Source organism: Gracilinanus agilis, chromosome 2 (genome assembly GCF_016433145.1).
Source record: "Gracilinanus agilis isolate LMUSP501 chromosome 2, AgileGrace, whole genome shotgun sequence".
In the NCBI taxonomy this organism is placed as follows: domain Eukaryota; kingdom Metazoa; phylum Chordata; class Mammalia; order Didelphimorphia; family Didelphidae; genus Gracilinanus; species Gracilinanus agilis.
The window spans coordinates 701,279,590-701,303,187 of NC_058131.1; the positions used below are offsets into that span (position 1 = coordinate 701,279,590).

A 23,598-nucleotide genomic window follows, 5' to 3' on the forward strand; every position below is an offset into this window, starting at 1 on the left:
TGACATGGCAAAATAGAAAGCGAATTCAAATCAGATTCAGAGAGTTTGGCTCAAATCTTGGTTTTGTACTTTTCTAGCTTTCTGACACCAGGCCACTTAAACTCTTGAGACCTTAGTGTTTTCAGCTGTAAAACAGATTAAATAATATCTAAATCCCCTTCTGATTCTATAGCCTATGACCCTAATAATGAAAACAAAAAAATCAAGGTGACTAGGATCCTTAGAAATTCAAGAACAAGCACCTAAATTTGAAAATAAGAGCCCTAGGTCTAAAACTTCAGCTTGACATCTTATCTGGAGACATTTGAAAAGTCACTTAAAATCTCTGGGTTTTAGGTTTGCCATCCATAGAATGAATATAATAATATCTGATGTCCTTAATTACAAGGTTGTTATAAAAGTCAAATGAGATAAGGTACATGGTGTCCCAAAAGTCTTAGTGTATTTTTATATCTATAACCCTTTCTTGCTCTCATCTCCTCTCGTCACACTCTATAAAATGAAGGGTTTGGACTAAATGATTTCACAGTTGCTTCTTCCTCTTGATTCAATGATTTTAGAATTAGAGATCTCATCATCCAATCTTCTCAAGAATAAATTGAACACTAAAGGAGTTGATGCATAGAAGTAGCATGTGATAAATTCAGTTAAACATTCTCTGAGTACATGTTTTAAGTGGGGATACAAAGACTAAAAGAATAGTTCCTATCCTTAAAGAATGTACAGTCATGGTTGTGGTGGTCTTCTTCTCCTCATTCTCCTGCTTTTCCTTCTCTCTCTCCCTCTCTTTCTTTTTAAAAACTCTTACTTTCCATCTTAGAATCAATACTGTATATAGATGACAAGGCAGAAGAGTGGTAAGAGCTAGACATTGGGGGTAAAGTGACTTGTCCAGGGTCACACAGTTGGGAAGTATCTGAGGCCAGATTTAGCTTACATTCTTAAAAACAAATATTTTTATTGATTTCTATTTAAAATACTGCCTATGTCAAAAATGTCTGTTCTACTCTGGTCAGTTATTTCTGATCTAACCTGTTTAGAGCTTGTTCTTCTCTCCTTGTAGATTATGAGCTCTGTGAGACTGACTGACAACATCTCATTTCTCTAGGTAGCTCTTGACAGGAAGGTGCAAGGAAGATACTTACCTGATCTGGCAGAGGAAGTTTCTCATTGTGGAACTCTCTGGATCAATGAAACCACATATCCAGTCCTCTGACTCTCTCTCTTTTGTTTTTATACAACCTTCATTTCCTAATGTGTGCTTGTATTTTCCCTTCACAGAGAATCCTCCCTTATAATAATGAAATAAAACTAGGGGAAAAAGTGGCTCAGCAAAATTAACATATTTTTAAAAATTGATATCATACATAGTAAGCCATATCCATAGTGCCCTACCTCTGAGGAGCTTATCTCTTACCAAGAAATAATGACATCTGGACACAGATGGAAAGTCATTTCAGAGATACTAGCAAGGGATGGACTCAGGAAAAGCCTCTTTTAAGAGCTAAAACTTGAATTGAGCCTTGAAGAGAGATCAGGGTTCTAAGACATCCTATTTTCTTGTCAGAAATTCTAATTTGAAAGCTCAACACCAAGATATATGTTTGTTGTTACTCAGTCATTTGAGTCATGTCTGACTCTTCATGATCCTCTTTGGAGTTTTCTTTGCAAAGATACCATAGTAGTTTAGCATTTCCTTCAACTAATTTTATAGATGAGGAAACTGAGGCAAACAGAGTTAAATTACTTGACCAGAATCATACACTTAGTATCTGAGGCCAGATTTGAACTCGGGTCTTCCTGACTCCAGACCCAGCATTCTATCCACTGTGCCATCTAGCTGGAAAAATACTTCAAAAGAAAAATTTTAAATGAATGGAATTCTGATCCACCTAATCTTCTTTCCCTTTTTAGAATTTAGTAATCTTGGATCCACTCACAGTAAGTGATGAGAAAATCCGTCCCTCTCTTGAGAAACGCTTAGAGGCCATCATCAGTGGGGCAGCATTGTTGGCTGATTCTTCATGCACAAGGGACTTCCACCGGGAAAGAATCATCACTGAGTGTAACTCCATTCGACAGGCTCTCCAGGACTTGCTCTCAGAATATATGGACAATGTAAGTGCCTAGTTTTCTTATGGCATTTTGTTTCTCTCTCTCTCTCTCTCTCTCTCTCTCTCTCTCTCTCTCTCTCTCTCTCTCTCTCTCTCTCTCTCTCTCTTTCCCTATGTATGCTTTGATGAATTATACATGACTCAATTTGTGTGGTGGCTATTGATGCTTTTTAAATGATGTACCATAGATTCATTGCTTAGCTGAAATATTTTGGAGCTTTCTGGATGGTAGTGCTTAGGAGTGGACATGCTGCCCAGTGGGCAAAGTTGTTGATTTCTTATATAATTTGGATCAATATCAAGTTCTATGGAATGATTGGATCTTAACATAGATGTTGAAGTCATATTGTAATATGAGAAAATGTTTGAGAACACTGAAATGTAGAGTTACCTTGAAGTCTCACTGAAGGTAAAGTTTGAGCAAAATGAAAGTTTTATCCCAGGCATGTGTCATCTGCATGATTTGGGAATTATCAAGGTATGGTTTGAAACGTATTAGCTACAAATGATGTGACTCTTCAGGTGTGAAATTATAGATTAGTTCAGCAGATGTGCTTATGTGAATGGCTGAAATATGCTAATAATAGTTGGTAGTTCTTTGAAACTATATATGATATGTGACAACTTCCCATGGTCCTAACATATGATTACTTTGCTCCTTGATCAAGAGTTTTTTAGCCAATAAAATAAATAGATAAAGTGGCAAATAGATTTCATTCATATAGAGGACATATTATGGTTGTCACATCTGTCTTTCTGGTTCTAAAACCAAAAACATTTCCAGCAAAGATGCTCCTTTTTGCTAAAGGTCTTTCAAAGTCATTCATTAACTACAATCTATTGAGAAGAAATCATTTTCATTTTAGTATATATGTGTGTATATATTCATACAAAAAGTATATACATCTATATGTTTGTATATCTATATGTATATGGAGAGAGCACCACACAGGCAGAGAAACAGACACAGCGGCAGTGATTAGAGATATCTGAGATAATGTTTTTTTCTGATCTTAAGGTTAAAAAGTCTGAATGCAAACCATGTCAACTTGTTCTGTTTCCCTTTGCTATCCATCTTTGTGTTGATAGGTTATGAGTGTTGTTTGGTTTTCTGACTCATACATAATATCTAGAGAATGTTTTTATGTGAATAAATTGTTTCACTTTGGTACTTTGGATTCAAAATTATGGCCAATGGGGTATTAGGAAATGGAAGTGGACAAGGGAAACTTTTGGGTGGAAAAATCCAAGTAATTGAGACAAAAATGTGGAAGTCTTTGGTTCCAAGTTATATAGATCATTGGAACAATAATTTGTAACCTTCTCCTTAGAGAAATAGTTTGACTAATATCTGTGCTATTCTTTTTTGGTTAATACATTTTTTAAATTTCGCCTCTAGCCATGGTTGATGTTGCTTAACTAGGGTAAATCTGGAGTAGATAGTGAGAAGGGGAGATATCTGAGAGATATTGAAAGGATAATAAACTATACCTTCATATACTTTTATTTAGTATAACTTTTCTGATTTTATAGATGAAGAACTTGACACTCGGTCAGTGAATGGGAGTAACAACAACAGCAACAACAATAGCACTCTACAAAAATGGGAAGGTCAGAAGGAGGAAGGGGTTAGGGGAAAAATAATGAGTTCTGTTTTGAACATATTGAGCCCAACATGTCTACTGGGTATCCAGCTCTATATGTCTGAAAGATAGTTGGAAATGCAAGCTAGAAAGTCAGTAGAAAGTTTGGGTCAGGATTGGATTAGCATAGACATGGTAATCAACTCCATGGGTTATGATATGAAATGAAGTAATGTAGAGGGAAAAGAGAAAAAGATCCAGAAGAGAACCCCATGGGACATCATTGGATTTTTAAGGCATGATGGAGATAATGATCCATCAAAAAGACTGAGAAGGATCAGTCAGGTAGGAGGAAAACTAGGAGAGACTGATGCTCCAAAAAGCTAGAGGGGAGAGATTCTAAGGAGAGATTGATCAATAGTGTCAAAACTGCAGAAAGATTGAGAAGAATGAAGATTAAGGAAAAAACACTGGATTTAGCAATTAAGAAATGATTGATTATTTGGGGAAGTGAAGTTTTGTTGGAATGATAAGGTTAGAAGAGAGATCCAGAGAAAAGAAAGTGGAGGCACATATTGTAATTTTTTTCAAGGAGTTTAGCCATACAAGTCTGAAGAGATATAAAATTAATTAGCTGAAATGGATCAATTTTTTTTCATCATGAAGGAGACAGAGGCACATTTGTAGGCAGCAGGGAATGAGTCAGTAGACAGGGAGAGATTGAAAACAAGTGACAGAAGGGATGGCAGAGGGGCAGAAGAAGATGGATGAAATGTATCCCTCGAGAGAGTAGAGGAGTAAGAGTAATGATAACCTAAAATTTATGTCCCCTAAATTTACATTATGATCATCTGTAATATAGTGCAATGGGAAGAGTTGAATGTGGCATCAAACAGAATTTGAATTGTATGTCTGCCTCTGCCTATTTGTATGATGTTAGGACAATCACATGATTGCTTTGGGGTTAATTTTCTCCTTTTTTTTCCATTGAAGGAGTTAGATTGGACAAACCCCCAAATCTTGTTTACTGCTCTAAGTTTTCATTTCTGTTTCTCAGCTGAAGGTGTTGATCTGGATGACTTCCAAAAGCCCTTTCAATTCTAAGTCTTTATCTCTCTAAGACTCAGTTTCCTCCTCTGTCTATTGAGAGGTTGGGCTGGATGATTCCTAGAGTCCCTTCCAGTTCTAAGCCTTTATCACCAACTCATTTTCCTTTTATGTCCAGTGAAGGGGTTGAATCAGGTGATGATCTCCATTATTCCTTCTAGTTCTGAATTGCTGAGCCCAGGCCCTTTTCAATGGTACTCAGGTTCCACCCAGTGTGATTTCTCTGTCTCACTGGATGATAATAGAACTTGTGCTTCACAGCATCTCTGGCAAATAATCCCCGAGATTCTTGTAATTTCTAACTCTGCCTTTCTCCCTGGCAGCTCTTTGGTATAATAGTGGGGAATCAGAAAAGAAATAGGGGAGTTGGCAGCACTATGACTACAACAGTCTGTGCCCAAACACAGAGAGAAGATGGATGTTTTTTTGGGTGTGTGTCAGTGAGGGGATGGCTGCTATTTCTGATGATAATCTGGTCTCGGTTAAAAAAAAAATAAGCTGTCCTAATTTTAGAGTTCCCTTAATATCGATTGCCCATTTCACCTTGTGGCTGGCTTTTGATAAAAAACAGAGCAGCTGTGGTAGAAAGAATCAGCTCAGTCTGTTGGGATGATTGCCTTTTTTTTTTAAATCCAAGTTTTCATTCTTCTGGGGGAGGCAGGCAGCCACCCCCATCTCCTCAGCTCTTTGAATTATTATAGTGTTTACAGGGCCGACTCTGAGGCATACTAACTGGATTTGGCCCGAGTCTTAAGCAGGTAATGAATAAGTATGGGTAGAGAATATGCTAAAACAATCATAGGAAAAGAGATTGACAGCTGGAAGAAACCTTCATGGTCACTGAGTATAACAGAAGAGGAAAGAAAAAAGGGCCTGGAGAGGGTAAGTGACTTATCCAATATCTCACAGCAGCAGAAGCAGGATTTGGACCCCCCATTCTTGATCTTCAAGTCTAGCTCTCTCTGCTTTGTAAAACACAATGATCAAATGAGATAATATATTTAGAGTATTTTGTAGAACCTAAAGCTCAAAATAAATGTGAGTTATTAATCTTGCTTGAATTTTGAGAGTCAGCTTTGGAGCCAGAAAGACCTCAGTTCAAGTCCCACCTTTGCCACATACAAGAGGTGTGACTGGGCAAGTTACTTACTCTTTTAGGTCTCTAGGCAGCTCTCCAAGACTATAAATTGCAGCAAACATGACAACTTGCATTGATAGAAGAATTTTCCTTATATGAGAATTTTCTGTACCAGTGAAATCATGGGTTCAATCCTAACATTCTTTCCCCCATTCTTTGAAAGAAAATGTGAAAATCTGAAGGGAATCAGAAACTTACTGGAAAATGATGGTGAAAATAATAATAGTAGTAGTAACAAGAATAATATTTATATATTACTTTTAGGCTTGGAAAAATGCTTTACAAACATCCAATTTTATCCTCACAACAAACCTAGGAGGTAGACGTTGTTGTTATTCTCATTTTATATGTGACAAAACTGAGTTAGTAAGTATCTGAGGCTAAATTCAAATCCAAGTCTTCCCTATTCCAAGCCTTCCATCTACAGTGCTACTTTAATGCCTCACAATAATCTATCAGCTCAAGTTCTGCTCATTTGTTCAGTGGCAAACATTTACTTAGCACGTATTGTACTGTGTGTGTGTGTCTTTGTGCAGATTCCATGGATGGTGTCAAAGTATGACCTCTTGAGCTTCCATTTTACTGGGTGGAGGGATGCAACACTGCATAGATAAATGTAAGGGGGGATTGATAAGATGAGAAGAGATGAAAACCAGGAGTGATAAAATTACAAAAAGGAAAAGATGGGGGCAGCTGGGTAGCTCAGTGGATTGAGAGTCAGGCCTAGAGACAGGAGGTCCTAGGTTCAAATCCAGCCTCAGACACTTTCTAGCTATGTGACCCCGGGCAAGTCACTTGACCCCCATTGCCCACCCTTACCACTCTTCCACCAAGGAGCCAATACACAGAAGTTAAAGGTTTAAAAAAAAACAAAGGAAGAGATATCTTAAAATTTGGAGATCAGGGAAGCCTTCCTGTAGAAAGCAGCCCCAGAATATGGCCTTGAAGGAAGAGTGGAATTTCATGACTTGGAGGTGAAATGTGGGACAGATGCTATGACATAGGAGAAAGAATCTGGCTTTGGAGTCAGGAAGACTTTGATTCAAAGGCTGCCTTGGATACTAGCTCTGTGCCACTGGATGTGACACTCAACTGCTCCATAACTCAGTTTCCCCATCTGCTAATATAAAGGAATTCCCTTTAAGATTCCTTCAGTTCTATGATCCTAAGACAAGTTCACAAAGGAGGGGACATTGAACTCGGGGAACAGTCAACATCCCAGTTTGGCTAGAACACTTCATCTGTGAAGGGCATCTTTATGAAATAAAGCTGGAAAAATAGGTCAGACCCAGCCAGAAGAGGATCTAGAGGGTCAAACTGAGGAGTTTCAATTTTATTTTATATTTTATTTGAGGTTGTTAAACTGGGAAGATCTGAAGAAAGACTACTTGATTTAGATTTTATTGGAATAACCAACTCCTGTGTGACCAGACTCATTCAGTTAGTTCTTGGGCACTTATTAAGAACTTTCCATGGACCATGCATTCATTGTCTAAGCTCCAGGGATACAAAGACTAAAGAGAAATGGCCCTTGACTTCAAGGAGCTTTTATTTTAATGGTGGAGATGATATGTAACAAGCTAGGTATGTACAGGGTATTAATAGGGTAGATGAAAGAGGATCTCAGAAGGGACAGCACTAACATAGTGCTTGGCTCTTAATAAGCTTTAAATCAAAGCTTGTCGACTTGAATAGCAGCTGGAGTTGGGGGTATAAGTCTGGAACATGCCTCTTATGAAAGAAGGGATTTGAACCTAGTATTGAAGGAAGCCAGAAAAGATAAGAGGAAGAGGCAAAGAGGAAAACCATTCCAGGCCCTGGGGACACAACGGCATGGAGATGATGAGGTACAAGATGGATAGTCAAGCATGTTGGAGGGAATACAAGAGCCAGTCTCTTGGGTTTGTGAAGTTTGTGAAATGGGGCAAGATGTAAGGAGGCTAGAAAAATAGGTAGGTAGAGGCAGGTTTGGGAAAGACTTTAAATGCCAGAAAGAAAATTTTATATTCAACCCTGGAGGAAATATGGAGGCACTGAAATTGATTGAGCAGTAGGGTAACCTGTTAGACATATACTTTAGGAAAATCACTTCACCATCTGATTGGAGAATGGATTTGATTGGGGAAAGTGATGAGGCAGAAAAAATGAATAGGAAGTTATTGTAATAGTCCAGATGAGATGGAAGGAGGGTCTGAACTAGTCTAATGCCTATGCCAGTGGAGAGGAGGGGACTTCTATGAGATATGTTGTGAAGGCAGAAGCAAGGAGATTTGGCAATGAATTATATATGTGGAGTGAAGAAGAGTGAAGAGTCACAGGCAATACCAGGTTGTAGGCTAGGGTGACTGGGTGACTACCAGCCTGGGCTTTGTAGACGGCCATGAGGAATTCTGGAAGAGCAAAGATTTGAGGGCTGTGGGGTGATGATATATAGTGTATGTATGTATATGCATTTGCATGTATAACATTACCTTGTAGTCATTATTACCTCTATGTAAATAATTCCTAGGTACACAAAATATGCATAACATACATGTTTATATACACATACCCAAACACCTATGCCTGAATACATACACATGTGTACATATACATACATGTACATGCATACACATGCATACCCAGGAATTATTTGCATAGCAATGATAAAGTTCATCATATCATATAGAGGAAAAAGTAAAAAGAGACCAAAATAATCATGGTGGATACTCACTATTAGTGGAGTAAAATCCCACAACAAAGAAAGAATAAGCAATCAGCTATGGGTCAGCCAGGATGTAACAGAGGTAGGAATTAATTCTGGATCTGCCTGCTTTCAAGGCAAGAACCAGGAGAGAACAATATCATTAAAAACTTGAGAAGAGGGGGCAGCTGGGTGGTGCAGTGGATGGAGATCCAGGCATAGAGATGGGAGGTTCTGGGTTCAAATATGACTTTAGACATTTCTTAGCTGTGTGACCCTGGGCAAGTCACTTAACCCCCATTGCCTAGCCATTACCAGTCTTTTTCCTTAGAAACAATACACAGTATTGATTCTAAGATAAAGGTTTAAAAAGAACAACAACAATAATATCTTGAGAAGAAAGAATATTTAGGAGAAGGTGATCAGCAGTGTCAAACATTGCTGAGAGAGGTCAAGAAAGATAAATATTCAAGAAGGGCTGGTAGATTTGGCAATTAGAAAGCTCTGATTATTTTGGAAAGGGCAGGTTCAGATGAGATTTGGAAGCTATTTAACTTCTCAATTAGTTGACTCGGGAAACTGAGACTGTAAATTGTACATATTGCTACTCTTTGTTGGAGGGAGTCTCCATGCAGGGATTTACACTTAACTGATGAAATTATACATCTGGGCAAAATACAAAGTGAAATTCCCCAGTAGAATATAATTTTATTGAGTTCAGCTACTGCTTTTTTGCTTTGTCTTTTTATCCACAGTGCTTTGCATATAGAAAGCATGTAAATGCTTTTTGAATTGAATCATTTTGTATTTAAAATCTCAGGCACTGTATCCATACAAACTAAAAACAAACCAAAAAAACAAATAAGTAAGTAAATTAACTCCCAAAGTTTTCTATGGCTAAAAGCCAAGCATTTACCAAATGAATCTAGGTAAAGTGGCTAGTGGGTTGATTTTTATTGATCAGTCACAGATGTCAAGATTATTGGTCTGAAATTTCTATGTGATAGATTTTCCTTCTGGTAAGGTTTTTCCACTAAATCTACAATATATCTTTAGACAAATCATTTAATCTTTATGGGCTCCAGTTTCTTAATCTAGAGGTAATCATGTGCATGCGCTCGATTTCATCAGTATAGGAAATTCCCAGTACGTAAACTCTACCCACTAGTAAATGTCATCATCTTGTCTCTCACTTAGATTCTTACAGAGAGGTTTAGTATATTGAGAGATTAAGTGACTTACATACAGTTATCATTTTTTAGAGTCAGGGCTAGAAGTTCAGCCCTCCAATCACTATGCCATATTATCTCATAAATAAAATTAAAATAACTCATATTTAATAATATTAACATCTATAATTTATATTATTCTTTTAGGTTTGCTTTTTTCTCATAATAACTTTATGAAATAAAGACTATCTTAACCCCCATTTGATAGATGAGAAAACTGAGGTTAAGGAAGATTTAAAGACTTCTGGAGGCAGAGCCAAGATGTTGGAATACAGTAAGCATTCAACCTAGTCCAATATTTTCCTCCAGACAACTTTAAAATAATGATTCAAATTTAATTTTAGAGTGGCAGAGCTAAGAAAATTGTCAGAATATTCTTCTAGTTCAAAATAACTTAGAAATTTGAAGGGAAAGATCTTTGATAGGGAGAGAGGCTGTCCCAGAGCCCATATGAAAGCAACATAGTGGTGGGACTATGTAGTGGTGACAGAAGCAGGAACAACTTTGGGGACTCTCAAGCCAGAAATGATAAGAAGATCTGGCAACTGTTCAGAAAAAGAATCCTGGCAACACCTATGCTAGCACTGGACGTAGGATAAGAATACTGTTGGCACTTCTATTGCCCATAGCCATTTCAAAATCACAGTTCAAGGGCAGAGAGGAAGACTTGCAGCCAAGAGGGAGCAAGGGCCCTGAGGAGCAGGTCACTTTTGGTCAAAGAGGGACCAAAAGCACCGAGGTACAGTTTTACTTCTGGTCTCAAGGGAGCACAGAGACATAAATAAGCAATATTTATTTCAACCACAAAGAATCAGGGACTCTTCCTTAATAAAGACCAAAGCATAGACCACAAGAACAGTGACCACAACCATATCACATAATCTTGGAAGTACTCAAAACTTCCAAACCCTCAGAACTAGTTCTAAAAACAGTAGCGAGAAAAATCTTGGAGCTTGGAACAGTCCTCCTTCCCCGCTCCTTCCACTGGGCACAGAGCCCAAGTTTTATAAAAAGTTCAAAGTTAAGAGGGTGGAAAAATAATTAAACAGCAAAGAACCTGAACATAAAAATCTACTATGGCAATAGGGAAGGTTGACAAACTCAAAAGAAGACAATGAAGTCAAAACAGTTAGAAGCAAAGGCTCAAATTAAACTATGAATTGCACACAAGCCCAATAAGAAATCTTGGAGGAGCTAGGGCAATTTGATTTTCGATATCAGAGTGGAAGAGGAAAAATTAGATAAATAAATGAAAGTGAAGGAAGAAAATTACAAAAAGACAACCACCGTCTAGGTAAAAGAAGCATACAATGCTAAATAAGATAACATCTTAAAAAGCAGAATTGTTAAACTGGAATAAAATAGGTATGAAAACCCCCTGAAGAAAATAATTCCTTAACCACTATAGAGGGCCAGCCTCTATATGATTTTTGGGGTCCTGAGTGGCGTGGTGGCATAGGATGGTTAAAGCAGGAGAAAGAAAATGAGAGCAACTAGACTAGTGGTTAGCCCATGCTGTTCTGAATTCTGTGGGCTTGGGAGTTTATTATATATTGATTTCAAACAAAGAACACAAAAAAGAGTCACAGCTGTGAAGGGGTAACAAATCACACATAACCCATTGAAGTCTAAAGAGTAAAGGTGCAAAGACAAATGGCCAAATTCCAACCACCAGTTTAGTAGGGGATAACTCTGGGAGCGGAAATACCTCATGGAGATGCTCACCAACTGAGTTCTGCTAAAGGAGCCAGTTCTAATCTAAGTATGCAATCTTATCTAAGTAATGTTTGTTAGGATTCAGGCTTCTCAGTTATCAAGGAGAGGAATCATCAACTCAGTAGATGCTGGTCTACCACTTCAAAGCTCTCCAATAAGAATTCTAAGAAAGGTGGGGATCAAAAACTGAGTCAAAAGAGGAGCCTCAGATTTTTATCTTAGATGGCCTATTCTGTCTGCATCCTGACATGCAATGCAGAGAAATCATACACACAGTTTTACTTGCTGATGATTTTTTAATGGGATCCAGATAAAATATCTGTTACAGACTCTGTTTCTCTAAATGACTCCTAATAGCCTCTTGGAGAGATCAAGTTGTTTTTGGATTAACCTACCTGCTGGTACCAGAGCTTTTTGGGGCTCAGGTGACCAGAACCAAACACAAAGACTGCCTCAGTCTGGATTGGTCATGTAGGGAATCCAGATAACAAGCCCTAAATTTGATCCTATTTCTCCAATGGCATTTCTACATCCAACGCTCTCAACAAACCACTATTGGGAAAGTGGAAACTACTGACTCCCATGAAACATAAAAATCAAAACAAAACAATAAAAAGTCAAATGAATGAAAAAAATAGAAGAAAATGTGAAATATCACATACAAAAAACAACTGACCTGGAAAATAGATGAAGGAGAGATAATTTAAGAATTATTGGACTATTTGAAAGCCAATATCAAAAGTCTAGGCATCATATTTCAAGAATGTTTAAGGAAAATTGCCCCAATATCTTAGATCAAGAGAATAAAATCAAAGTGGGAAAAATCCACTGATCACTTTCTGAAAGAGATCCCAAAATGAAAACTCTCAGGAATATTATACCCAAATTTCAGAGCTCTCAGGTCAAGAATAGAATACTTCAAATGGCCAGACAGAAACCATTCAAATATTGTGGAAACGCAGTTAAGATCACACAAAATTTAGTAGCTTCCACATTAAATGAGTGGAAGTCTTTGGAATATGACATTCTGGAAGATAAAGAGCTAGGATTATAACCAAGAATAATGTACCCACAAAAATGAATATAATCTTTCATGGAGAAAAATGGATATTTAATGAAATAGAAGATTTTTCAAGATGTCCTGATGAAGAGCTGAATAGAAAATCTTACTCTCAAACCTGACTCGAGAGAAGCATAAAAAGGGTAAGCATATAAGATTAATCATAAGAGACTCAATAAAATTAAACTATTTATATTCCTATATGGTAGGATGACATGTAAATTCTATGAATTCTATCATCATTGTGGCAGCTTGAAGGAGTCTACAGACAGAGGGCATGATTTTAAATTAATTTTGTTGCAATGATCTATAAAAACAAATATGAATGGGCGAGGAATCATGCACAGAGAAGAAGGTAAAAGGGAGAGGTAGTGTGGGAAATTTTTTCTCATATAAAAGAAGCATTAAAGGAAGAGGTTTTATAGTGGAAGGGAAATTCAGGATAGTGGTAGGCAATTTTTGAACTTCACTCTCATCACAATTGATTCAAAGAGGGAAGAACACATACACATATACACATACACAGTCAGTTGAGTATAGAAATGTATATTACCCAAAAGGGAAATAGAAGAGGAAAGAGAATAAGAGTTTTGAAGGGGAAAAGGGATTTATAAAGAGAGGTTAGACTAAAGAAAGCAGTGATCAGAAGCCAAACAGACTTTTGAATAGGGACTAGATAAAATGAGAGAGAGAAGGCTAAATGGAAGAAAATACATAATTAGTCATTGTAACTGTGAATATGAATAGAATGAACTGATCCATAAAATGGAAGCAGAAAGCAGAAAAATTAGAAACAACAATTCAACAATATCTTGTTTACAAGAGACATATTTGAGACAGAAAGTCATCCACAAAGTTAAAATAAAGAGCTTGTGCAGAATCTATCATGCTTCAACTAACGTAAAAAGAGGAAAAGATAGTAATCATGATCTCAGACAATGCAAAAGCAAAAATAGACCTAATTTAAAGAGATTCTGAGGGAAAGTATATTTTGTTAAATGGTGTCATAGATAATACAGTAATATGAAAAAAAATTAAGGGCAAATTCCTCTGATGATGGTCCCAATTTTCAAATATATAGGGAACTAAGTCAAATTTATTTTAAAAATTCTCTAAATAATTAATGGTTTAAGGATATGAATAGACAGTTTTCAGAACAAGGAATCAAAGCTGTCTATAGTCGTTTGAAAAAGTGCTCTAAATCACCCCATACCTATCAGAAATGACAGATACTAAAGGGAATGAGAGAAAGTATGTTGAGTAATGAACTATTGGTGGAGTTGTGAACTGGTCCAATTATTTCAGAACAATTTGGAACTGTGCCCAAAGAGCTAGTTCTGTATCCCAAAGAGATCAAAGAAAAAGAAAAATGATCCCATATGTCAAAAATATTTATAGGAGCTTTTTTAGTGGCAAAAAATTAGATTTTGAGGAGATGTTCATAAATTGGGGAATAGCTGAACAAGTTGTGACATATGATTTGATGTTGTACTATTGTGCTATAAGAAATGATGAGGGGAGTGTTTCAGAAAAAAATACATATCTAAACCTATATTAACTTATGCAAAGTGAAGTAAGAAGAACCAGGAGGTCATTGCACACAGTAACATCAATGTTAAAATGATGGTTATCTATGAAAGATTTGGTTGTTCTGATCAACACAGTGATCCAAGACAATTCTGAAAGATCCATGATGAAAAATTCAATCTACCTCTGATGAGAGAATTTATAAACTCTGAGTCAAATTGAAGTATAGTTTTCTTGCTTTTATTTATTTTTTTGTGATGTGGCTAAATATGGAAATAGTTTTGTATGATTTCATACTTATAACTGTTATCATTTCCTTGCCTTATCAGTGGGTAAGAGGGGGCATGCAAGAGAGAGAATTTCGCTATCAAAATTTGAAAAGAATGTTAAAAGTAAATATACATTTTTTAATTTTAAAAAGAAAGAGATTTAGTTGACTTGCTCTAGCTTAAGGTAAGTGCTTGAAGCAGGTTTCAAAATCAGGTCTTTCTGACTCTAGGTCAAATACTCTGTATGATGGTCTACCTACTTGCCTCTATTTATATTTTCCCTTTTACATAGGACTTTCAGACTTATAAAACCCTTTCCTCAAGACAACACTATGAGGTATGTAATATAAAGTGGGATTTAGAGCTGGAAGAAACCTTAGAGATTACCTAAGGTGTACAGTGGGAAACTTGAGTCCTGGAAAGGGAAATGACTTAACAAACTCAGGCAGTTCTCTAAGATGCCAAGTTGTAGGGAGTTGCCAATCTGCATCTGTGGAGGAAGTTTCCGCACCAGGAGATCCTTACATAGAAGGTGACCTGGAAGACTGAAGGTTTTCACTTAGGTTCTCCTATGGCAAACTCAATGCTTTTTCCATTATAGAACCTTGACTCCTTTTATTATACTCCCTTTATTTCTATATATGTTCATATTATATATTCCCATATATAAATACCCAGATATTAAATATCAGAGCATAGACCTGAACCTGTGTCTGCTAACTCCAAGGTCAAGTCTCTTCATTCTAAAGCAGGTAGCTTCCCTTGAAGGAAAGCGGACTATAATGTCCAAGATCTCCATTTGTTTTATAATTTCCTAATCATATCATTCTAGAAAACTCTAGATGTCAGAGATTACTTGCCTCCAAATGCCTCCTTTCCCTTTTGGCCCTGAGTCCTGAGATTTGCTCTTTGCAGCAACAGACATTCCTGGTTAAAAGCATGGAGTCAATCTGTGTAATCTACTGAGAAATATTGCTCTACTATGAGTGGCTAAGTTAATGAATCCTGCTGAGGTTGAATGGTGAGGTGCTAGACGTCACTGGTCTGATGTATCGCTTATGGTCTTGGGAAAGTCTCTGTCCTTGGAGAGCACCAGGTAATATCTTGGGAGATGGTTTTCTCTTCCATCAAAAACAGTTCTTCCCCGGAGAACATTTGGGGTGGAATGCAAATGAGATATTTCTCTCAGACTTACAACTTGACTGGGTGAGCTGAAGCAGCATCCTTTCTCTTGTCCCCTAAGGAATGACTGCTGCATCACGAAATAAGGCCATTTAATGTATGGCGATGTATGGCCCATTAAAAACCCAATTTAAAAGTATAATCATCGGTAGGCTTCTGTGTATATTCTGATATATTTGAAAATGAAAGCTCTTGCCTTTGGAATTCTGCACATAGGCAGCTGCCAGTAGCTAGAATGATGAATCATGGAAGCAAGAATGCTACCAAATCGAAAGGAAGAAGGGCTGGGATTCAAGAATTCCATTATAGATGTTAAGTACTTTTGCATTTTTTTTCTTCTAATGTTTGCCAGACAAACGAAAGACAAACACATATAATCTTCCACATATTTTTTTTTATCTCTGGAGAAAACAAGCCTCTTCATGCCTTTGGGATGTTCTTTCTTTCTCAGAATTTTCCTAACTGTAAAACAAATCTTATCTCAATTCCAAACCAAATTCTATACCTGTTTTTTTTGACAGTACACTATAGTACCAGCTGGCCTCCAATTGCAGACCTCTGCAGCTCACCATGTCATGTTTCTTTGAGTTTTCTCTCTTATCTTCTGTGTAGGGAATTCCTATCTTTTGTGTGTGAAGTCCTTCCACAGATGGAGATTGGCAGCTCTTCTGGAATTTGCTATTTTAGAGAGTTGCCTGAGACATTGAGGGGTTAAGTTTCTTGCCCAGAGTTACTCAATGAGTAGATCCCAGAGACTGTTTTAGTAGGATGATAGGTGTAGTGATAGAAGGGATAGTGAGCAAGTCCTGCTTCAGACATTGACTCCTTGTGTGATCCTGGGCAAGTCACTTAACCTCTCTGTCCCTCAGTTCCCTTATTTGTAAACTGCCAGCTTCTAAAGGCTCTGCCAGCTTTACATCCATGACTCTAGGATCCTAGTCCAATTATTTCATTTTTATAGAGGAGGAAACTGAGGCCACAGAAGGTTGTGATTTGAACGATGTCTCCCAGATATTCAAACCCAGGTCTCCTTTCCTCCTGACTTCGAAGTGAGCCATTTTATCAGTGATGCCATAGAGCCTCAGCGTCCCTCCCTCCTTCCTTTCCTTCCATCCTTCCTTCCTTCCTTCCTTCCTTCCTTCCTTCCTCCCTCCCTCCCTCCCCTGTGTTTTCATTAATACATATAACTCAAGGAGTGGTAATTCCTTCTGCCTTTGAATATTGATATTTTTTTTGGTCATTGATAATCTTGGTCAGGGAACTAAGAGGTTAAATTCCTTGCCAAGGATTATGCAGGCAATATGAGTCAGAGAGAGCACTTGAGCTCATGCGTTCCTAACTTCCAGGATAGGCTTCTAGTTATTGTTCTAGGCTGCCTTTTGTCATATTTGCTACCATAATTTAAGCTGCCACAACTACATTCATTAAAATAAGTTGAAATACATTCTTCTACCTCTTGCATACAAGTCAATTTATTTACTTATTTTTCTTGTTGACACAACATATAAACCACCTTAATTTACTCACAGTCCATACTTTCTCAATTTGTTTAATGATTCTAAGAAAAAAATTATGTAAGTTATAATTAAGTTTCACAAGGTTGGTAATATGTAGAACATTGATGGCAAACCTTTTAGAGACTGAGTGCCACAACCCTCATTCTACATGTAAACCTCCTGCCTTACCCCAGACAGGGGAGGGAGGAAGTACTCTCATTAGGCTTCTGGTCAGAGGGGTGGATAATAGGAGAAATGCTTTCAGGTGTGTGTGGAAAAGGGTTGGGGCACAGCCCCTCTGGCACACTCTGGCTCACATATAATAGGTTCACCAATATAGATATAGAGAAAGCATTACTTAATTTGGAATTGAGGAGACACGTGGTCTTACATTCATCTTCAAAGTTCCTAACAGGTTAGACGATTAGATGAAATGTAAGGAGATGAAATTTAGTAGGGATAAATGTTGAGACTTAGACTTCCTACACTCTCTTTTTGATCTTGAGTAGGAAATGGTTTGAATAGCAGTTTGTCTAGAGGTGAGTTTTAGGGATGTGGGAATGAGAAGGTTTCCATGGATTGTGAGCTTTGTATAAGTTAGCTGTCTGACCCTGGGCAAATCACTTGACCTCCATTGCCTAGCCCTTACTGCTCTTCTGCCTTAGAACCAATAGACAGTATTGATTTTAAGATGAAAGGTAAAGGGTTTTAAAAAACAAAACAAAAAAGAAACCTACCTTAAAGGAAGAGTAGCTAGGTGTCACAGATGGATAAAGTTCTGGACCTGAAGTTAAGAAGACCTGAGTTCAAATCTGGCCTCAGATAATTACTAGCTGTATCATCTTGAGCAAGTCACTCCAAACTCCAAAAAACTCACAAAGAGTATGGCATGTCTGAAAACAACTAAAGAATGACAACAAAGCTTAAAGGAATAGAAATATGATAACCCTATTGTACTCAGTCCTAGTCAGATGGCTAGGTGAAATACAATGTTCCATAACAGGCTCCATAGTTTGGAAAGGGCTTTGAGAGATTGTAAAGTGGTGGGTAGTGAAGGGCTTTACATCAACAAGAATCACTGGAGAACAGAATTTATCCTTTATGTAGTTTATTTAAACATATTTATTTCCATGTTATCTCTCCCATTAGACTGTGAACTCCTTGAGAGCAAGGACTGTTTTCTGGACTTTGTACTATTTTTTTGCCTTTCCTTAAATCTAAATAGTTCCTGTCTCAAAGTAGGTACATAGTGAACATTTGTTGACTTGTTGAAAGGATTGCTCACATACTTGTTAGGATGTAAGGGGGAAAAGAAATTAGACTTATTCTACTTGACCCCACAGGACAGAACTAGGAATAGTGGACACAAGTCAGCTTGATGTCAGTAAAATCTTCCTAAATGTAGAGCTGTCTGACAAAGAAATGGACTGCCTCAGAACGCCTTCCAATGTGTTCATGGAGGGGTTGATCATTTCTCATATTATTTGGGGAATTCCTTTCATATATGAGTAGGGAAGTCACTTTACTATGGATGTCAATTTCTTCATTTGTAAAATAGGAATGAAAGCACTTGTGCTCCCTCCCTCATAGGGTTGTTCTTAGGAAAGTACTTTGTAAACATTAATATCCAGTAGGGTATTAATAAAGTACTTGTTTTTTTGGAGGCAAAGTGAATGACATATCCCCCTCTTAGAGAAGAATGGAAATGAAAGGAATGCTGAAATAGGCAAATGATGAGAAAACAACAACAATAATAAGTAACACTTCAGAGAACTTTAAAATATTCAGAAATTGAATTCAACTTTTTCCTACATCCTCAACTGACATAGATGTTTTAATAATGAATAGTCTTTCTATAATAATGGATAGTGTTGCATAATATGAACATTACTTATTTAAAGCCTTGTAGCAATTTTAAGATATTAAGGTAAATGTCTTCTGTGTTGTTTGGCACCTGTTAAATACCACCAGGTTTTTCTATTTCACACCTAGTTAAGAAAATCCACCTCATATAAAGACTGAGTCATAACAATAAAATTAACTGCTAACTAATACCTCTAGCCCAGCTCTCAATTTCTTTGCTTCACCACTTTTCTTTCCAGCCACACGGGATGGTAACTTTGGAGACATCTTGGACTGCCCCTGGTCTCAATCCCCTAAGTCTGATCAATTGCTAAGTCATGTCATTTATTTCCTCTTTCACAATGTCCTGTCACTTTTCCTTCTTCTATGTTCTTGTGGATTCTACCCTAGTCTACATCATCATCTCTACATTTGAGTTTAAAAGTCATACCTTTTGGGACAGCTAAGTGGCTCAATTTATGGAGAGTCAGACTTGAATTTGAGAGGTCCTGGGTTAGAATCTGTATTCAGACATTTCCTAATAGAGTGATCCTGGGCAAGTCACTTAACCCCTGTTGCATGACCCTTGACACGCTTCTGCCTTTAAACCAATACTTGTATAGATTTTGATAGATGGGAAGAAGAGAAATGGATTGTAGTAAAGTAAGAGAAGGAGGTTTTATAAGCTGAGAGCAGCCACATGCTAGGAACTAATGATGCTGGATTCTGGAACACAGAGAAGGGATAGAGTGAACACCAACAGTTACTGGGGGCTCTTAGACTTCCTGTATTTTGAGCTGTCTGGAACTGGAACTTCCTCTCTCTCTCTCTCTCTCTAAACTAAGGAAATTTTATTTCCTATCCCCTGGAGCTGAAGATAACAAATATCTGTTGTTCCTGACGGAAGAAACCATTTCTTATTTTACATTCATTGGTGTTTTCTGCTTCCTGAAAGTATTCCTGACTGGTCTGATGATCTGTAACTGGTTAACCCATGTTGGTGAAGGCCAGAAGCCAACTTTGGCCTGGCCCAAATAGTGTTAAACTCAACCATAAAGGGTTCATTCTGAAGATACTAAAGACCTGTTTATCCTACAAAACAATCTTCGAGGATTAAATAGAGTCAGGTTAGCTAGACAGGTTTTTGGGGATCAAGATAGATCAAGGCCTTAGGGAGCATCGAGTCACAGAAGGCACCTTGTGAGCAGTTTTAGAAGGTGGGCAGCTAGTGAGATCCCTTAGAGTTAGGGATCCCTTATTCCTTTAATCTTCCCCTTCATAATACCTTGTTCTCAAATAAATCCTTGTCCTGTTTTTACTACCGTGTCTGGAGATTGGAAAGCGTACTGGTTCAGTGAGGGAGCTCTCAGGCTTTCTTCACTGAGGGATACTGGGGAATCCAATCAACCTCAGTATCTCAATATCATCAACATCCTCCTTTTTAGGATAAATATTTCAGTTGGCTGAGCCAGAAAGGGAAGAACCTGAAAATCTAAAGTTTCACAGAGTCAAACTGCAATTTGAGCCTAGTTCTCAGTTTTAGGCTTACTGGACTCAATGTGTAGATCTAAGAAAGGGAAATGGAATAGGGCCAAGGCAACTAACTAAGTGGGGAGGGGGTGATGAAACAACCCAAGCACCCACCAAGCTTGAGTTAGAAACCCAGGTTATGGATAATGCCACTGCCAATCTTTTTCCTTTGAGGATACAGCCTATGTGACTCCAGATGTGGGTATAGTACATGTCAGATCCCACAAGCAGTTTATATCTGCAGATCTTGACTGCATAAAGAGAAAGACACTGAAATTTTTTGATGTGCCTAACAGGGTCATAAGAGAATTTTAAACAACCATAAAATTTTTTGATCCTAATTTTTCAGATTTTCTACTTTTTTTCTTTTTTTTAAACCATTTATTAATATTCATTTTTAACATGGTTACATGATTCATGCTCCTACTTTCCCCTTCATCCCCCGCACTCCCCCCACCCATGGCCGATGCACATTTCCACTGGTTTTAACATGTGTCATTGATCAAGACCTATTTCCAAATTGTTGTTAGTTGCATTGGTGTGGTAGTTTCGAGTCTACATCCCCAATCATGTCCACCTCAACCCATGCGTTCAAGCAGTTGTTTTTCTTATATGATTCCTCTCTTGCAGTTCTTCCTCTGAATGTGGGTAGCATTCTTTACCATAAATCCCTCAGAACTGTTCTGTGTCATTGCATTACTGTTGGTACAGAAGTCGATTGCATTCTATTTTACCATAGTATATCAGTCTCTGTGTACAATGTTCTTCTGGCTCTGCTCCTTTTGCTCTGCATCAATTCCTGGAGGTCTTTCCAGTTCACATGGAATTCCTCCAGTTTATTATTGCTTTGAGCACAATAGTATTCCATCACCAGCATATACCACAATTTGTTCAGCCATTCCCCAATAGATTTTCTACTTTTAATGGAAGAATTATTAAAAGGGAAAGACAATAATTTATTGCAGAAACAAATAGAAACCCTGATTTGACACAGTGGCCAATGGAGACCTTAGAATTTGAACTAAATTCTGTGGAAGGATACCATTATCTAAATAAGGTCATAGAATCAATCCTTGAAGTAATGAAGGCAAACTCAAAGAGGCCTGATACATGTCTATGTTTGAAAGGCTTAGACAGGAGTCTGGGGAGTCACCAGAAACATTTCTAGATAGGTTAATTGAGGCAAGGCAACATCTGTGTATGGACAATCTTACAGAGGAGAACATTACTCATATTATACAGCAATTTTTTAAGAACAGCTGTATTGCAGTCAGGAACTTTTTCAGGACCAATTGCTTAAACTGGGAAAACATGAGGTTAGAAGAACTTAGGAGAACTGCATGCTATGTGTTCCAGGCAGATAAAGATAAACATGCAGAAGAAAAGAATGACCTCACAGAAAATCTGAGGAAACAGCTAAAAGAGGCTAACCAAAAGTTAGAGAAAGTAAAATCAAAGAGATTAAGCCTGTAGCTGCCCTTAGATCTTACAAGCCCAGAACAGATTTTACACCCAGGCAACAAAGAAATAATCTCCAAGGTGTTACCTGTGCAATAAATTAGGTCATTTTATGAGGGAATGCCAATTCAGGGGGAAATTCTTTAGACAGGCATAGAGAGGCAATAGAGGATTTAACAATAGCAATGGCTGGCGGCAAAGCTACTATAGGTACAACAACAACAATAGGTTTAACCCATACCAGAGGCAGGAACAATGTAACTGCTGTTCATACAGCTATTGCCATGGATCACAGCAAGCTCCTGATTTACATACTACGGAGGAGTATGTTAAGAATGGGAAAAGACCAAAGTATTCACAAGTTGCAGGATCAAATTGCCAGAAAGGGGATATGTCCAAGGGAGCATGTTCATTATGAAGGTCAACCCAGAAAAGCATAGAGATAGAACCAAAAAGGCAACAGAAAATAGCTAATGTGGAATATAATAGGAGCAATGTAATACAAACTAACAACAATGAAATCAGTACAGAGTGTAAGGAAGAACAAATAGATATAGTAACAGAAGCTAGTATGAGCAACAAAGTGATGCTAAACTGTGAAGGAAAAAACATAGATTCAAAAGTAGTAATAGCAAATGTGAGCAATGAAACAGAAATAGAAGCTGAAGGAAGCTGTGGGGAAATTATTAAGTCCTAGGAAAATAACAGCAGTACAAAATCCTGGCAGTGCAATGAAGTGGAAACTATTGAGGAGATGGGATGTGATGAACAGGGTTTACAGATCAGTTTTCCAGACCCAAGCATGTTGGCACCTATCATAGAGACACACTGACCACCAAATAGCATGGAGCCACATGTATCCTTAAAAGTTGGGGAGCAAATTTATGATCTTCTAGTGGACACAGGTGCAAGTAAGTCTGTCTTGCAAAGATCCCCCGATAATTGCAAAGTTATAGGGTCAATGGAAGTTGTAGGAGCTACTGGAAGACCACAGAGAGTAGCAAAATTACAGCCTAAAATTGTTTCTTTAGTCCCCCATCTATGGATCATGTGTTTTTATTAATGCCTTCTTGCTCTATAAATCTTTTGGGTAGAAATCTCTTATGCAAACTAAGAGCAACTATTCAGTGTACACCCTTGGGAGATATATCACTTCATCTTCCAGAGGAATCTTTGAAAGCCTTTCCAATGCTCTTCTTAGATTCAGTAGAGGTAGAGGGGGACACAGGATTGGTTTATTCAATACCTGATACATTCCTGAAGGGTTATGGGCAACATCTTCTTCTGGTGTGGGTTTATTAAAGTCAGCAACACCAGTTAGGGTATGTACTAAAAGTGGAACTCTTCCTTGTGTACTACAATATCCCTGAAGTAAAGAAGCTGTTGAAACGATCAAGCCAATTATTGAATCTTTGTTGCTACAAGGAGTAATAGTACCTTATTACTCTGAATTTAATACTCCAATACTTCCAATTAAAAAACCAAAAAGAGATACAGAAGGAAAATGGTCTATAGATTCATTCAGCATTTAAGAGCTGTGAGTGATTATGTTATTAAAAGCCATCCTGTTGTACCTAGTCAAGCAAATAGTATCTCCTCAATTCCCAGTCATGCTAGATATTTCACTGTGGGGGGCTCATGTTCTGCATTCTTTTGAATTCCCA

At 37.6% G+C, this 23,598-nt stretch overlaps 1 protein-coding gene across 1 annotated transcript in view; it reads left to right on the forward strand.

Moving 5' to 3' along the window:
* Positions 1–23,598, forward strand: part of CTNNA3 (catenin alpha 3) — a 2,010,564-nt gene that overhangs the window by 448,952 nt on the left and 1,538,014 nt on the right. Inside the window, exon 6 of the mRNA XM_044660319.1 lies at positions 1,915–2,118. Coding sequence (XP_044516254.1) covers positions 1,915–2,118 — 204 coding nt within the window. The remainder of the gene's footprint in view (positions 1–1,914; positions 2,119–23,598) is intronic.